Raw genomic sequence first — 19,664 nt, 5'->3', positions numbered from 1 at the left:
TTGAGTTGTACTCTACAGCTGTATGTTGGCCAGTGAGTGTGTCTGCCATCTGCTGGCTGTGTAGAAAAGGAACAAGTAAGCAGACATCTACTTTAAGGAGGAAGGGGTAGTCTAAGTAAGATTTTTACAACCATAAGACTCTTGTTTATATGAAAAAAAAGTGCAGAGGGCAAAAGAACCGCAGCCGTAGTTTGATGTGTTCTGCTCTGTGTTTGTCCTTGGTGCAGGTTTCAGATTGAAAGACTCTAAGGTTTCCAGCAGAGTATCGCTTACGTGGATCACCTGCAGAGCTCCAGCATGAGCTAAAAAGGCCAAACAGTCAATTTTAGGAGCATTTCTGTTCCACCTCAACCAAACAGTATGTATGCTTTTCAAATCTTGCAGCATATTCCTAAAGTCCGTAGGAAATCTTAAAATTACTAGAATATTTCACTTCCTCACAACTTCAAAATGTTGCTTAACTATGTAGTTTCTATCATTCTAGATATGAATGTGCTCCATATTGTCTTTTACAGTCCTCATTGTACTATAAATGTGATTAAAATGGCTCTGAATCAAACCATTATGTTGAGAGAGAGGACTCAAAGCATCCCGGCACATTTGTCAATTCTCATTTCCTGCTGCTCGGCAGTTTATATCAGGAAATGTCCTTGTTTTTACAAAGAAAAGAAAATAATCATGACGCTACCTGCCTGCTCCTAGAATACTCTCACACTGTCAGCACAATGTGTAACAGGAAACATTTTCCACAAGTTCGAGAATACGGTTCATTTTTAGAATCTATTTATTACATATATGCAGTGCAGGAAATTTAGTGCATGTGGCAGTCAAAATGCAAATATCATGGTTATGCATAGTTTTAATAAAAAAATGTTACCTTACCAAAAAAAACAACAACAACAAAAACAGAAAAAAAAAAACAATCAGTTGCATGATTAGTACCCGTTTAATTGTTGGCAGGATTCCCGAGTAACTTTTACACATGTGAGCAACCGCTTTGCAACGTCAGCATTTCTCTGCTGTGGCGAGTTTCTGACCTCGTGGGTTTTTGGTTGCATTAGTAAAAGGAGGTTAATGTTGATAGGGTGATAGTGCAATACAGCGTGTGCCCAGTAGAGAGCAGACAGTCCTTTTAAAGTAATGTGAACTTGTTCATCTTTAAGGCATTCAAACTCACATGCTAATAGGAAAATTGAAATGCAAACCATACATGGCTGTAAGGCTTGAGCATCAGATCTCAGCTTAATTGTCTATGGTCAGCAGAACTCAGTATGTTATAGAGTTATAGTTTATTTTCTGAGAAAAGTGTCACTCTTAAGGGTTCGGGGATAGATCTGGAGCTGGTGCATGGTTTCCGTTGGAGGGCGTCTTGTTGTCAATTGAGCCGTTGACTTTTGAGGCTCTCTGCCTGTTGCGTCTCCTCTTTGCCTGTCGCGAGTTGGGTTTTGTCGGATCAAGCAGAGGATCCAAATGTAGTTTACCACTCTGAGCGTCTGAGGACTCATCAATAAAGGCAAGGTTCTCCCCAAAGTAGTCCAGAGGTTGAGAGAGGTGCAGCTCAGGGGGAGGCTCTGCAGTTTTTTCCGCAGGCACCCGCTCCGTCTGAGTGGCTTGAGAGTCTGTTTCTGATTCAGATTCTGATTCGTTCGAGGAAGAAGATGTGGTGTATGATCCGGACTCTGTTTGACTCTCATTCTGCTCTTGATTCCCCTCTTGATTGCCCTCAGGAGCACCGGTGGCTGATAAGCTCTGACCGTGGCTGCGAGGGCCATGGCGGCGCTTTCGTCGGCGCCGTTTGAAAGGGTCATCAATTTTTCCTGGTATGCGAAAGTCCACAGACATGTTCTGGATATTCTGGGTCCAGTCAGTGGCATGGGCTCGAAGTTCTTCCATCTGAAAGATGAAGACAAAGGTTTTATCTGGTTTGTCTTCGGGGGTCCATACAGCAACTGCAAGAAAAAAATCACCAGCGCCGTAGACAAAAATACATTTGCAGTTGGGGTGCAAAGCTTTTGACACAATACAGCATGACATATAAATAAAAATACTGGAGCGTCACGGTATCAGGGGAGTGGTTTTACGCTGGATCAAAAGATATTTAAGCAACAGGAAACTATTTGTGAAAATAGGTGACTTTCAGTCATCAGGCTTGGACATTGTTTAGGGTGTCCCCCAGGGGCCAGTATTGGGACCTAAACTCTTTATTCTATTAATTTAAAATAAATAAACTCAGCCAAGAACTGAAGCAATATTCAAGCATGAGTTTGTTTAAGAAAAGGCCCAGACAGATGATTTTCAACAAGTGCAGGGAGGATGACCTGAGGTGAACCTGAATGGGCGTCTCTAAATCTGTAAATATGATTTTACATATGAGTATGACTGTATATTTTTGGGTGGTGTGTGGGTGTGTGTATGTGGATAAGTCTTGGTGCATTGGGAAGTAGTGCATTTCCTTCACTTTTCCTGGTCCTTCTGTGTTGTAGTCTGGTTCCAGGGTTGTTTGGGTTTTGGGTTCCCTCAGTGATCCACATTTAGAGCCCCTTGGTGGCAGGGGCAGGGTGGGGCGTCGCGCTGGCATGGGTGTCCGGGCCCTTGCTGGCGATGCTCTGGGTTTGTGTATGAGTGTGTATGTGAGTATCAGTGTGTAGTTGGATGTGAAGGTCTATCTGGATGTGAATTTACAACTCTAAAATTTAGTATTAAACTAATATTAGATTACTTTCTGCATTAGCTTACATGTATATATGTTTTTCATCAATTCACAAGATTCAGAAAACCGGATGAATGTAAAGTGTAATTATGGATTACTGGAGAAGGGGTAGGATTAAAAAAGTTTTACTTCTTCCTACCCTTTTCAGACATGTTAAAAAGGATTCATCGGTAATGTGTATTGTTAAGCATTTGCATGCATGTCTAGTATATATAGATAGGTGAGTGCACATTGGGTATGAATTTATTTATTTTGTGTGCATTCATTGAAAACAGACTCATTTATTTATTTAGATGCATTTACAGGAGGTTCTATATGTTCAAAATGTGGGTGTATGCATGTTTTTATATGTATATCTATTTATATATCTATACATAGATTCATACTAGTGTTAAAATTGTTATGCTCCATACAATGGTTTTGACATGTCTGGAATGAATCAATAATTCAATAAATTAAATTAAATACATTGTTATATAGAAATGCAACATAACCCGTTCCTTCGAATTTGAGCTAATTTATCTATAGGCATTCATTTCTAAGACTTTATGGTAGTAAACATATTTACTCTGTGTATCTTAAAGGTGCCTTATGTAGGAAATATACTTTTAAGCAGCACAAAGGAACTTCAGCCCTTTTTTAAAGTCGGAGCTCCCCTGTAGGTGTCGAGGTTAAACTGCTTTTATGACACTGTAAGATGTTTTTGGTCTCTTGTTTGCTGTTATGTTGAAAAGGAGAACTCTAAGCATTGCAGACATTTGATTCGTTGTATAAAACGAATATTTATTTATCAGTTTGATGTACTATTTGAACTGCAGGTGGCAGCATAGTTTGCATGTAGCTCATTAAAGAAGAAGCACTTGAATCTCTGAATCATATTGAATAATATGACTTCAACTACTAGTGATGTTCAATACCACGGATTTCCTTTCCGATCCAATATTGAGTAAAATTCAGGCTGGTATCGGCAATACCGATTCAACCGATTGTGCAAATACACCTAATGTACCCCGTGAATCTAAAAAAATTGGTGTATTGTAAATAGCTTAAGAATACAAAACATCATAGTCACTTATTTATACACTTATAAGGTGTTTCCATCACTAAAAAAGATCCTAAGTACAATAATAAAACTATTAAAATAAACAAGAGAATAATAAACAAAAATAAGAACTACTATAAAAATGAAAATGGAAAATAGTACCAGCAGCGTGTCCTTTAACAATATCTGAATAGTTTAGTTACTTTCCACCCTATTCCTGTTAATGATATACATTACCACAAATGATGACTAAAGTATCAAAAGTATTGATATTTTCATTTGAGAATCAATTTTAGAGTATATAGATCTGGTATCGGTATTTTTCAGTATTGATCTGCACATCACTAGCAACTACATAAACAGAGAGGGGAAGACTGTTGGAGGAGTAGTTATGTGGACAAAACCTAAAGTATAGAGTTGTGGAAAAAAAATGACAAGAGTGATGAGTGATATATTTGAATGTACAACAGTAGAAATTAATACGGAAAAGGCATGTATAGAAAAGCAGAGTCTAAGTTAGAAACATTTAAGGAGTGGTTTGAGGAAACATGCAGCTTCAACTCAGAAGGTCTTCTTCATCTGTGGGGATTTTAACATTGATCTGCTTAACCCACATAATCACAAACAAACAAAAGAGTTGATCAATGCACAGGCTGAGTCTGTATCCTAAAATTACTAGACCGAGTAGAATTACTTCTCCCAGTGCCACGCTAATAGATAATGTATTTACAATCCTAATAGAAAGCAAAACAATAAGTAGGCTATTAATTATTGATATCAGTGATCAGCTAACAGTATTTGTAGTATACGACAGCTGCTACAAGAGAGATAAACAGGATGTTGAACAACGATTTAAGAGAGTGAAGACAGAGGAGACAATGCGTTTAAAGAAGAGCTGATTAAACAGAATTGGGAGTCAGTATTTAACAAAGACAACATTGATAGAGTATATGAAACTTTTGAGTATATCTTCAAATCATTATATGATAGGAATTGTCCAACAAAGAAATACACTAAAATAAATACATTTTCAGACACACCATGGATCACAAAAGGATTGCAAAATGCCTGTAAGAAAAAGAAGACACTCAATAAACAATTCATAAAATACAGAACTGAAGAAGCTGAGGGAGTGCACTGTGTGTGTGAGTGTGAATGTGTATGTGAGTACCAGTGTGTAGTTGGATGTGAATTAACAACTCTTAGATTAGATAGATTACTTTCTGCATTACTTTATATGTATTTCTTTTTTTGGAGTTTTCAATGTGAAGTGTAATTATGGAATATTGAAGTAAGGGTAGGATTTAACAAGTTTTACTTCTTCCTACCCCTTTTCAGACACATTAAACGGGATTCATGTGTTATGTGTGTTGTTAAGTGTGTGCATGTATATAGGTATGTATAGCATATATAGATAGTGGTGCACATTGGGTGTAGATTATTCATATCATGTTATATAGATTTATTTTGTGTACATTCATATAAAACAGATTAATTTATTTATATAGATTTATTTACAAGGGCTTCTATATATTCAAAATGTGTGTGTATGCTGGTGTGTATATATATATATATATATATATATATATATATATATATATATATATATATATATATATATATATATATATATACCGTATTTTCCGCACTATAAGGCGCACCCAAAAGCCTTTAATTTTCAAAAAAAACGGCAGTGCGCCTTATAATGCAGTGCGCCTTATATATGATCATTACGGTAATTTCTGTTACTGTAGTCAGGGGGATTGTAGCTACTGTAGTTGGTGTCGCCAAAGTAATGGCGCTAAAAACGTCAGGAATCGTCACAGACGTTCAAGACAACAGCAGTGACGCTGACTTGCATAATGGCGACTTTGACGAGACGGAGCAAAGCTGGTTTTTATTTTTTAATAAAGTTTGACATACGGAACTTTTCTTCTTGTTTTTTTTTTTGCATTTGATGTAGGATTTTGTAGCATTTCCTGTAGCGCAGCTCCATCAGGTAGATACGTAACTCAACTTCAGCCACTATAGTACCGTATTTTACCATATATTTAGTGCGCCTTATAATGCAGCGCGCCTTATACATGGAAAAGTTTTAAAATACGTCATTCATTGAAGGTGCACCTTATAATGCAGTGCGCCTTATAGTGCGGAAAATACGGTATATATATATATATATATATATATATACATAGATACATAGATTAATGCAGTGTTTACGTTGGTCTTCTCTATACAATGGTTTTGACATGTCTGGAATGAATCAATAAAGGAAATGAGATGAATCCCCATCAGGGACATGGCTGAATGGAAGAAGAAGAGAAGCTCTGTCACCAAACAACAGACGTGTGATGCCGTGTGATGTCATTGTGGGTATTGTGTGGTATCAATCCACGTCAGCCATCATCCTCCCTGTGTCCTCCAGGGTGCATGCACTAGTGCTGAGTTAGATGCGTGAGCTGTGATAAGCAGCTGTCACTATGGAGAAGCATGTGGAGGGTCTGGCAGAATTAATTGTTGACTAGTTGAAAAAGTAATTTACAGAGGAGATATTCTCCTGGCATGTCAAACATGTTGTACTGCCTCAGATAGACTAACCAAAACAAACCAACATCAGCCAACACTCCACTCAAGAAACGGAGACGCAGAAGAAGTGAGTGAAGAAAATGAGGAGCCAGCATTGGCATTACATTACCTGATGGAGAAAACTCTCAGATCATAAAGGAATGAAATATGATGCAGAACTGGCAACTTGGCAAGTAGACTAAACTGTTGTTGAAAAGAATATACCCAGGATTTGAATACCCCACCCCCATCCTCCATCCTCTGGGTTCCATCCTGAACTATGAAACCAAAAGGTGATGGAGAGAAAATGTTAAAGATAACACGCAATCAAACAGTTGAAGACAGGGAGTACCTCAGCTCTGGTCTTCTTTGACAGAACACGGAGCCAGTTACCGATCATGGCCAGGATAGATGCAAAATAAGCAAGACCCAGCAGGATCCAGAACCACACCAACGGCTTGTACCAGAAGTCTCCCGGGTTTGCAGAATCGCCTTTGACACAAACACAGAGTAAACAGAGGAAGTGGGTAAAAGCCATCCATCCATCCATCCATCCATCCATCCATCCATCCATCCATCCATCCATCCATCCATCCATCCATCCATCCATCCATCCATCCATCCATCCATCCATCCATCCATCCATCCATCATCCATCCATCCATCCATCATCATCCATCCATCATCCATCCATCCATCCATCCATCCATCCATCCATCCATCCATCCATCCATCCATCCATCCATCCATCCATCCATCCATCCATCCATCCATCCATCATCATCCATCCATCATCATCCATCCATCCATCCATCATCCATCCATCCACCATCATCCATCCATCCATCCATCTATCATCATCCATCCATCCACCATCATCCATCCATCCATCCATCCATCCATCATCATCCATCCATCCATCCATCATCCATCCATCCATCCATCCATCATCATCCATCCATCCATCCATCCATCCATCATCATCCATCCATCCACCATCATCCATCCATCCACCATCATCCATCCATCCATCCATCCATCCATCATCCATCCATCAATCATCCATCATCCATCATCCATCCATCTATCATCCATCCATCCATCCATCATCCATCCATCCATCATCCATCCATCATCCATCATCCATCCATCATCCATCCATCCATTCATCCATCATCCATCCATCCATCCATCCATCCATCCATCCATCCATCCATCCATCCATCCATCCATCCATCATCCATCCATCCATCCATCCATCATCCATCCATCCATCCATCCATCCATCCATCATCCATCCATCCATCATCCATCCATCATCCACCATCCATCCATCCATCCATCCATCCATCCATCCATCCATCCATCCATCCATCCATCCATCCATCATCCATCCACCATCCATCCATCCATCCATCCATCCATCCATCCATCCATCCATCATCCATCATCCATCCATCCATCCATCCATCCATCCATCATCCATCATCCATCCATCCATCCATCCATCATCCATCCATCCATCATCCATCCATCATCCATCCATCCATCATCCATCCATCCATCATCCATCCATCCATCCATCCATCCATCCATCCATCCATCCATCCATCATCCATCATCCATCCATCCATCCATCCATCCATCATCCATCCATCCATCCATCCATCCATCATCCATCCATCCATCCATCCATCCATCCATCATCCATCATCCATCATCCATCCATCCATCCATCCATCATCCATCATCCATCCATCCATCATCCATCATCCATCATCCATCCATCCATCCATCATCCATCCATCCATCCATCCATCCATCCATCCATCCATCCATCCATCCATCCATCATCCATCCATCCATCCATCCATCATCCATCCATCATCCATCCATCCATCATCCATCCATCATCCATCCATCCATCCATCATCCATCCATCATCCATCCATCCATCCATCATCCATCCATCATCCATCCATCCATCCATCCATCCATCCATCATCCATCCATCCATCCATCCATCCATCCATCCATCCATCCATCCATCATCCATCATCCATCCATCCATCATCCATCATCCATCCATCCATCCATCCATCCATCCATCCATCATCCATCCATCCATCATCCATCCATCATCCATCCATCCATCCATCCATCATCCATCCATCATCCATCCATCCATCCATCCATCCATCATCCATCCATCCATCCATCCATCCATCCATCATCCATCCATCCATCCATCCATCATCCATCCATCATCCATCCATCCATCATCCATCCATCATCCATCCATCCATCCATCATCCATCCATCCATCCATCCATCCATCCATCCATCATCCATCCATCATCCATCCATCCATCCATCCATCCATCATCCATCCATCCATCCATCCATCCATCCATCCATCATCCATCATCCATCCATCCATCATCCATCATCCATCCATCCATCCATCCATCCATCCATCCATCCATCATCCATCCATCCATCCATCCATCCATCCATCCATCCATCCATCATCCATCCATCATCCATCCATCCATCCATCCATCCATCCATCCATCCATCATCCATCCATCATCCATCCATCCATCCATCATCCATCCATCCATCCATCCATCCATCATCCATCCATCATCCATCCATCCATCCATCCATCCATCATCCATCCATCATCCATCCATCCATCCATCCATCCATCCATCCATCCATCATCCATCCATCCATCCATCCATCCATCCATCATCCATCCATCCATCATCCATCATCCATCCATCCATCCATCCATCATCCATCCATCATCCATCCATCCATCCATCCATCCATCCATCCATCATCCATCCATCATCCATCCATCCATCCATCCATCCATCATCCATCCATCATCCATCCATCATCCATCCATCCATCCATCCATCATCCATCCATCATCCATCCATCCATCATCCACCATCCATCCATCCATCATCCATCCATCCATCCATCCATCCATCATCCATCCATCCATCCATCCATCCATCATCCATCCATCCATCCATCCATCATCCATCCATCCATCCATCCATCCATCCATCCATCCATCCATCCATCCATCCATCCATCCATCCATCCATCCATCCATCCATCCATCCATCCATCATCCATCCATCCATATATCCATCCATCCATCTTCCATCCATCCATCCATCCATCCATCCATCCATCCATCCATCCATCCATCCATCCATCCATCCATCCATCCATCCATCCATCCATCCATCCATCCATCCATCCATCCATCATCCATCATCCATCCATCCATCCATCATCCATCCATCATCCATCCATCCATCCATCCATCATCCATCCATCTTCCATCCATCCATCCATCCATCCATCCATCCATCCATCCATCCATCCATCCATCCATCCATCCATCCATCCATCCATCCATCCATCCATCATCCATCCATCCATATATCCATCCATCCATCTTCCATCCATCATCCATCCATCCATCCATCATTTAGGGAGTAAATAAAGACTTATGATAGGTGATACGGTGTAGCAGATATGATTATTAATAATTCATGTCTCACATAAAAATCACATTGAATAATTAATGGTGCCTGTGCTAAGTGAACTTAATGCATTATAACTGACAGTTATATTTATGAATGACTAATTAAGTCACACCAGCTACTCATGTGCTGTTCAATGAATTCAACAATAAAAGCAAAATGATAAAACCCATCCTCTCATACCATTAATATAAATAAAAACTCTTCTTTCTCTCTCTCACATGACGCAGTTGTACTGCTCCTCTACGCTCAACGTTTCTGGGTTAGATACCGTACTTTCTGCTCCCCTGGTGAACTGCACGTGTTAGATTATTAATGGTATGATCAGTATACGTAATGCAGTGCTCTTGAGCAACCACAGTCATGTTTATTTGATGGTTTAAAAGTGCGTAACATCCAAGAATGACATTCATATCACTTATTATCTATGATTACTATCCTCTATTGATAATCAGGTTGCGTCAGTGTTCAGCCCCTCGCAGGGACATATTTTTAGCTGAAAACATTGCAGTGTGGAGGAAGAACCCTAACTGCAAGCAATGCAGTCCAGCTGCATTTATATATTTATTATTATAGTGTAATTTGTCCCCACCCGTGCTGCTCAGAGGAATCCAGTCAGCAGCTTCTGTAGCTGCAGACAGTTCATCCTTCTCTTCTATCACAACTGTGAATGTGTCACAGTGGATTATGTATGCCATTCTGGATCCCAGTATGATTTATAGGTGGTATCCCTACAGACTCATGACTGTACCTCTAACTGTATCCATATGACTCTGGTTGTTAGTGTGCTCTAATCTTTCCCCTGTTTATCTCCTTAATTCTCACAGCAAGCAAGTGGAAACCTCAAAACCTCATTCTAATGGGAAAAAGTATAATTACATATTTAAAGCCACTCTATGTAGCAATACCACTTCTGACCACATGGGGGCATTTCAATCTGCTGTGTTGACAGCTCGGTTTTCTTGATGAGATTTTCAAATATTCCTTCAAATGAAACTAAAATTGATAAAAAAAAACTTCAACAGTGTCTGAGGGTCAGAAACACATGATTACAAAAGAACAATAAATAACAATAAAAACAACATTGCTTAACTTTGGTTACAAGACTCGCCAATAATGTGACCCTATAACTACTCTCACAAATTTGAACATGTTTTAAACCTGGTATATATGACACAAAACCACTGATGTTTGATAGCTGAAAACGTTGTCTGTCACTGGATTAGAATGTGGAAAATGCATTGGTGGAGTCAGTCTCTTAGAAAATATGCATCACCGCTAGCTATAAGACGTGTACCTGCAACATAGTCGCCAAAGCCAACTGTAGTTAAAGTGATAACCACAAAATAGGCAGACTCCAGGAACGTCCAGTCCTCCACCTCTTGAAAAACCATGATGGGCACGGCGATGAAGAGCCAGCACCCCAGCAGGATGGACAGGACGGCTGAGATCACACGAACAATAGTGGGACTAACCCGCCATTTCTGCCAGCAAGGTGAAACAACACAGCATGATGAGTTAGATGGAGGAGAAAAACAACAGATGATCAAATTAAAGACACCATTTAAACTTCTGTTCAAGGATCTGACCAGGAAGAGAGTCTCTATCTTGGCAACAGCTTTCCTCAGCCCAGTACCAAGATGGTCTCCGACTCCGGCGAGCAGGATACCGAACATTGGGATTCCCACCAGGGCGTAGAAAATGCAGAACGCCTTCCCTCCTGCTGTCTTGGGGGAGATGTTTCCATAACCTGGAAATGTTGGTCAAAGGTGGACGTGAAGTTGATTTGGACAAACTAAATGTAAATATTTTCTCGCCACAAATACACCATTAAGTGATCGTGGATATGTTCTAGGGCAGTGGTTCCCAACCTTTTTTCCTTGGAGCCCCCCCTACTTGTGTCTAAGACCAGACGGGCCCCCCGAACGGTATACTAGCACCAATAGAGTAAAGTTATTCGTTAAAAATCTTTAATTGAAATTTTTTTTACATTAATTATGTTTTTTTGATACATTTCTCCTTGGTTTACCCTGTACAGATATTAATTTTTTTTCTCACCTTCATTTTGTGTCACCAATGTATAAAATACGAACAAAAACATAAAATAATTTCTGAAAAATGTGTCTTTTAATATGAGAGCAAAATTTTTCAACCTTTTTACTTCAACAACCTGTCAGAGTAGTAGTATGAATAAATAAAATACTAAGTGGGTTTATACAGACTTGGATTACAGTATTCCATTAGGTGTGTTATTATGAATTTTTTTATTTATTTAATATGCGCAAATATAATTTTTACAACTGCATATCTTCAAAGCAGACAAAGATTTGTGCCCCCCCAAAGATCTCTGGCGCCCAGCCAGGGGGGGCCCGGACCCCAGGTTGGGAGACACTGTTCTAGGGGACCCCCACCGATGGTTGTGATGATGGTCCCTGAGAAGAATAGGGCACTGCCTATATCCCATTTGCTGACAAAGGTGTTGTTCCTTGCGACATCCACACCTTCCCCCACGGCAGTCACCACATCCTGAGACAGGACAGAAGATTAGAGTTTAATAATGGATTCATAATAGAACAATACAAGGAGCAATTAGTAAATAGAATAGAATAGAATAGAATAGAATAGAATAGAATAGAATAGAATAGAATAGAATACCTTTTATTGTAATTTACACATGTACATACATGGAAGGAAACTGGAGCATCTCACTCTTTAGTGCAACATGTGAAATAAAAAAAATGAATATAAATAATAAAAACAAAATACAAAATGTGCAAAATATAAGAATGATGGGTATGTAGATAACATAGAATGGCAGGAGGTATTGTTATTGCACATAACAATTATTGCACAAAATCCAGTTGGTGTTGAGGTCGGACTGTAAATTACGGCATGTAAGAGTTTAGGGTGGTGATGGCTTTCGGTAAGAAACTGTTTCTGAATCTGTTTGTCCTGGTCCTGCCACACCTGTAGCGCCTCCCTGAGGGCAACAGGTCAAACAGATCTAAGCTAGGGCGGGAGCTGTCCTTGGTGATATTCTTGGCTTTTCCGAGGCCGCTGGAGGTGTAAATCAGGGAGGGAAAACAAATATATTAGTGGTTTCACATTGTATATCAAAAATATCAGTCCACTGGCAGTGCCGATCATATACTTCTCTGATCCCCTTATCTGGTTTGTGTCCAAAAAAAAACTTAAGATCTTAAGATAGGTAAACGACTGATTCTCTTTATCCTTTAATAGAAATTACATACTCCACTAGTCTTAAGTGCAGTGAGGTTTGTAGCGCGTGATAATGGTCCCTGTTAAATTTACATCTTTGAGGTTTGAAATGCTTCATGAGCCTTTTTTTTCTGTTATCAGTATTGAAAGTAGCCTTCGGCGTCTGTTTTTAATGTAGTGGGTCTCCACGGTAGATCATCATGTTCCACATATTGATTTGTCATTTCTTTATGCCGGATGCCCATCCTCACAATCCAAGCAGGGATATTCGTGTATCATATCGCAAATTATTTTATCCAGTGAGTGTTTGTTTGATTTAATTTTCTCTGGTCATCTGGTTGAATTTTTTTTTTTTTGTATTGATTCAATAAAAATATCGAAATAGAAAAGTTGAAACCTGGATTTGGCTGAAATATTAAAGTAAACGCCTCTACGTGACAAAATAAGGGGAGAGGTGCGACTGTAGTGGACATGCTGCCTTACGCTTTACAATTTTCAAAAATCAAATAAATGAATGAAGGAAAATCAACCAAAACAGGCAATTTGACATCATGTTAAATGCATATGTTGATCAAAGAGTTTCTGAAAATACTGAGCTGACACCTGGGACGGTGCAGCACTCTGTAATACCACCTCCTACCAGTAGAAGTGCCATAAATCGTTGTTGCACTTGGGGTCTTGAAATATTAAAATGAAAAACAGTAGATGGTTGAAGTATCCCAGCTAGATCACACTTCGTAAAAGTAATCAAGTATGCCATTCAATGAAATTGAAGCTGATAGTTGTAACCCTAAAAAAAAAAGCAACCCTCATATGTCATGCTTTATGTCTAGCCTCCTTGAATGAAGGACATCTCTGTTTACCCCTCACCTGTTCCTCAGATGCTTTCAACCTTTTTAGAAATGCCAGCCACTGCATCTGCTGATCACTTTGGAGGCTAAAAAAAATAATTTACAATGCTCGTTCTGAAGCAAGGACAGGCATCTCAGGATTACAAAACAGTTGCCATACCGTCATGGTAATGCTGAATTTATACGCGGATCACCTTTCATGCGCTCTCGTAGGCGCTGGAGCAGAGCCTTCCTTCCTAACATAGCTTTGCAGATCACAGCTGTTATCTGGTAAAGCCGCAACGCTCCACAGCGTCAGTGATAAACTGTATTGACCAGGTTCCACAGATCTGAGGGGTCATCCTGAAGACCTGTTTGAATTGGATCCAGCTTTCTGTCAGACAACAATCCAAAACAACGTCCTTAGCAACAAGAGGTTTCTGTCAAAACTCTGCTCCTGTCTGGAATCTGCTCATGTAAAAATACGATAACAGTCTGTCCCTGCACACTGGCAAGCGCCCACCCAGTAGCTCAACAGCTTCCAACACTTTAAAAGGGTTCAAGAGCTCCTCAATGATAATAACAACGACAGTAGTAAAACTGAGCTATTAATTATCGAATTATATAAATAATATAAATACATGAAAAATCACTTGGCAAACCATTGGATAGTAGAGAGAGTTTTGTCGGAGAGAGAGGCCTGGTTGAAATCATAGATCAACCTGAATTTATTGGGCTGTTTTGTTTGTATCCTGGCAACAACAGAGCTGAGTTTCACTGAGGTTCCCAAAACTGCATCTGACCAACCACAATTCTTATGAGACGACGTCCTATGGACATATGAGACAAGAATAGAGTTGTTTTGGCTTAAAAGCCCACACCGTGTTTGACAGAAAATAGATGCAGCATTTTATCTGAAACATTATATACCCTGCACGGTTAAGCCCAGTGATGGAAGAGTGGTGATTTGAGGCTGTTTTGTCACCAGGAACTGGTTACTCTGCAGTCAGTCAGTGCCGTTCCATGCACATCTAAATCAAACTATTCGCAACAATCTAGCTAAGGATTAAACTGGAGTGTCCGAGAAATCCAAGTATACCTGCGCAAGAAGACAATCGATTATTGAGTGAGGTGCGTTCGACCCTGCAATGCTAGGTGGCGCCACATGCACTTCCGCGTTGGCGTTCCCTCGGTTAGTTCTTTGTTATTCATCTTCTTCTTCTCCTACTGTGTTGATATTCTGGCTTTCGAGGTGTGGTCACTTCCGGAAAGAGGGCTCCCGGGGCAGACGCTAGCTCGGCTAAGGGTGGGTTGCATATACATACATAACTCAAATTATGACGCATTATCTGGCACTAATAGCTAAATCTCAAGAGCTTCAGTTTGGTTCGACTACAGCCCGGCTAAGGTGTATACATGGCTTTTAAAAATTGGACATCTGTCAGATTAAGGCAACAATTTGACTTTCTGTTAGTGCATGTAAACGTAAACTATGAAAAAAATTCAGAAAGCAAATGTGAGACCAACAGCTAAAGGTTGGTCGAGATTGGGTCAAGACGTGTAAATGATCTGAGACACACCAGCATCACCAGGACAAGTTAAAAATCAAAGAATCCAGGATTTGGGGTGGCATTGTAGAAATCTAGAGCTCTACCTAACTCAAACTTCTCCCAGAATTATGTGAGAACGATAAAGTCATGCAGGAAAAAGTATACGTCAAACCAATGCTGTTCAAATTAGATCAACAAGATACAGAAATCAAACAAAGGGGTTCATAGTATATATACATGTATAAAACAGGATTAGATAAGACTGTATATCCTAATGATACTCCATGCACATAAAACTCTTAAACTGTAATAGGAAATGTTTTCAAATATGTCAAAATTGAAGACAGGTGATCGTATAATCTGCTGTACCTCTATGAGTCTCTCCAGACTTTCTAAGTCCACGCAGGAGAAGTTGGACAGGAAGGACTCGTGCGATATCTGCAGGAGATAGTGTTTGTTCTCCTCTTCTGGAGCCTCCAGGGCGCGGAACACCACAGCTCCCAGCACCAAGTAGAGAAGCACGAAGGTGAAGATGACGAGCAAGGTGGAGCAGCGCATGGCTATACCTCCGCCTAGTCCAAATGCAGACTGCTGCTTCTCTGTGTCTCCTCCAGTGGTGTGCACTTTATCCAAGCTGCTGCAGCTGAAACATCAATGACCACAAAAGAACACGGGTTTTCGTTCTGACCACAGCTTCTGATAGCGATTCAGACCGTGCACACGCCTGCTGCAGACGGCCTATTAAATCCGCTGCACCAGCCATTAAACTGGCTTCACCACACTGCTGACACACAGAGAAAATGCAACATCCAAGATGAAAAAAAAGGAATGAAAAAAAACCTTTCATCTGAACTGCTTCACCATTAGAACATAACTCATTGCAGTGTCAAAAATACATAAGTAATTAATGCCACTGATACACAAACAGATGCTGCCACAATAACCAGGCTCACCTGTCAATCGGCCGTCGCTGCCCACGCCTTTTTCTTTTAAACCCTCTCTTTGAACCAGCTTTGATGATGGAGTCCCTGGATCCGTAACTGCTGGGGAACCCGTCCCCCTGGCACTCTAAAGGAGGGGACACTGCACGGACCAACAAACACAATTATGTTCCGTACAGTCCGAGGCAAGCAGCATGTTAACCGATGACAACTCATTTTAACACCATCAAAGGAGTTGTCAGTGACGAGGGTATTGAATGATAGTTTTTGAATGAAAAAGTACAGCTTTGGTAAGATGCTGTTGGTCATTGTCTGCTCTAATAAAACAAGGTCTCTCATTTGTTATAGCTGGAACTTAAACTTGTGTTTTTTCTGTAGAAAAGCTGTTAAATGCATCAGACAAAAAACCCTTTATCCCAAAAATGAGTTAAAAGGATCATCATTTAGACCAATATGCCTGTCGCTTGTGATTTCATTTACATCCCTGTACTGAACAACACTGGGAAGGAAAAAAAGCTCAAATTCTCTAAAAGATTTTGGAGACAGTGGCACTTTAATCAGCAGATCTCCTGGTTGTGATCCAAAACGAGAGCAGTAAACTGTCAGTGGCAGTAAAGTCCAGACTTGCAGTCCAGACGGTTTTACAGCTGCTGCATACAAAGGGACAGTCCATTTACAGGATTGAAAACATCAACCATAAGTTGGCACAATATGTAAAACAAATAACTAAATATGCAGTCCTTTCAGTTTTTCTCCATTTCGGTAAAATGCATTAAAACATAGCTCAAATGCAACATGTCATTGTACTTATGGCTGAAGAGTTTTATCAATACTTACAGCAGTGTGTCTTGCTGTAAACTTTACACTTAAGTTAATGTGCACTAAAAAAGAAGTTTAATTTGCAGCCAGCTAATGTGAACATACACATCTAGGATATGCACACAACCTCAGACGCTTGACAAAAGAAACTGCTAGTGTATATTCACTGCATTAAGTGCAGACAGTGCTGCTGTTGCAGCGTAAAGAGCCACTTTTATTTTTCACTTAGAGTCTCTCAGGATCCACAAGAGATGTGGTACTGACCAAAGTCCAGCCCATACTCTTTGTGCTTACCTCAAACTGAAGGATCAAAAGGATCCAGACCAGCAGCCCTCTCTTGCAGAGTCCCATGCAGCCTCGTGCGGTGAGCGTTCATATGCATGAGTGTGTGTGAGGAGGAAGGTTAGTGCTGAGCACACGGGAGAGGAAAAGGTGCTAAATCAAACTGGCTTAATGTCCAGAGAGAGAGAGAACGGACTGAAGAGAAGAGCGAGTCCCAGTGAAGGTGGAGACTGTGACGAAGCCGGACTCAAGTTTGATCAGCTGGTGTTTTTTCAACAGCGAATAAACATTTCAAATGGTCCTGCCCAGGAATGCATACTGCAGTGACACAGCTTACTGATCCCCTCAGTAGCTGTGATTCTGGTGCTCCGGCTGTGTTATAAACTGTACATGCAAACAGCAGCAGTGGGGGCTGAACACATGCTACGTTTGCTGTGAGATCAATTTTTGTGAATCATTGAGGTTTGATTGCTGTTAATATGCTGACTCTGCAGGAGGAAGCCAGCTCAGCCACATGTCGCCCATCCCTCAAATATCCCATCTTCTTCAGAGGGAAGTGGCTGCTACTCCTGTGTGTGTGTGTGTGTGTCTGTGTGTGTGTGTGTGTGTGTGTGTGTGTGTGTGTGTGTGTGTGTGTGTGTGTGTGTGTGTGTGTGTGTGTGTGTGTGTGTGTGTGTGTGTGTGTGTGTGTGTGTGTGTGTGTGTGTGTGAGAGAGAGAGAGAGTGTACTTGTTCAACATTTCTGGGTGTGTGTATCAAGTACACATATGTACATACAGTATGTATGTATATAAATATAAATATATATATATATATATATATATATATATATATATATATATATATATATATATATATATATATATATATATATATATATATATATATATATATACAGGACTGTCTCAGAAAATTAGAATAGTGTGATAAAGTCCTTTATTTTCTGTAATGCAAAAATGTCACACATTCTGGATTCATTACAAATCAACTGAAATATTGCAAGCCTTTTATTATTTTAATATTGCTGATCATGGCTTACAGCTTAAGAAAACTCAAATATCCTATCTAAAAAAATTAGAATATTCTGGGAATTTTAATCTTAAACTGTAAACCATAATCAGCAATATTAAAATGATAAAAGGCTTGCAATATTTCAGTTGATTTGTAATGAATCCAGAATGTATGACATTTTTGTTTTTTTAATTGCATTACAGAGAATAAAGAACTTTATCACAATATTCAAATTTTCTGAGACAGTCCTGTACACATATATGTATATATACACACATATATGTATATATACATATATTTTATTAGTGTTGCTGTACAGACAATTCCCTTAGAAGTGAAGCCATATCTCCATATAATAAGAAATAAAGTAGTGTTTTTCTTGATCTTTCAGAGACAAAGAAGTGACATCAACAAACAAAAGATTTTTAAAGCAATCTGGCAAATGCCCAGCATCTTCCAGTACTGCTTTGTCAGGGTCAATTAATCAAATATATTAGTCTGTTACTCAGCTAATCAAACATCTGAGAGGAAGATGCAGGCACAAACATGCTGAATGCCCTGCAGCTTCACATACTGAAGCTCAAAAGGTGTGATCAGTGACACAAGACATAGGAATATCCGAGATTTAATAATGTTATTGCTTTTGACTACTGTCTGTCTGTATTGCCCCAGCTGCTGGGTGTGTATCTGGGGTGATCAATCAGTTGTCAGCTAAACACATCTAATCCTACACACTAATTGGAACACAAGTTGTAGAGATGTTCACAGGCTCGTGGACGGGCATAGTTTAATCTTGGTCATGAGTTGTGCTTTTGCTTCACCCTTAAGTCCCAGAGTTCGTTAGTCAATAAATGATGCTGATGCCCCAACACCTGATCTAAATAAACAGTCCCTGAGTCATCACTGAGTCATCCAGTTTACAGAAGCCTGGTAATAACATTTGAATCTGGTGTGCTCTATATATATACTGTATATATACTGTATATATACTGTATATATATATATATATATAGGCTACTGTATATACAAATGCACATCCAGTTGTCCCTTACTCTGCCTTTAAACAAAAGAATCTGGCCTCCAGAACCAGACTTAACATTCCTCTCATTATGCTGCCAGATGA

The 19,664-nt window shown here is 40.3% G+C and overlaps 1 protein-coding gene across 1 annotated transcript; it reads right to left on the bottom strand.

Annotated features, from left to right (window-relative positions):
• Positions 1-807: 807 nt before the first annotated feature.
• LOC133460333 (potassium channel subfamily K member 4) lies at positions 808-17,674 on the bottom strand. The gene is made up of 8 exons (XM_061740953.1): positions 17,543-17,674; positions 16,442-16,571; positions 15,858-16,131; positions 12,301-12,415; positions 11,479-11,639; positions 11,187-11,373; positions 6,670-6,809; positions 808-1,893 (listed from the first exon to the last, which is right to left on the bottom strand). The coding sequence occupies exons 3-8, from the start codon at positions 16,044-16,046 to the stop codon at positions 1,315-1,317; spliced, it is 1,371 nt and encodes a 456-aa protein (XP_061596937.1). The 5' UTR covers positions 16,047-16,131; positions 16,442-16,571; positions 17,543-17,674; the 3' UTR covers positions 808-1,314.
• Between the last annotated feature and the right edge of the window lie 1,990 nt (positions 17,675-19,664).

This window comes from Cololabis saira, chromosome 14 (genome assembly GCF_033807715.1).
Source record: "Cololabis saira isolate AMF1-May2022 chromosome 14, fColSai1.1, whole genome shotgun sequence".
Classification (NCBI taxonomy): Eukaryota; Metazoa; Chordata; class Actinopteri; order Beloniformes; family Belonidae; genus Cololabis; species Cololabis saira.
This window is presented reverse-complemented; position numbering and strand designations above follow the sequence as displayed.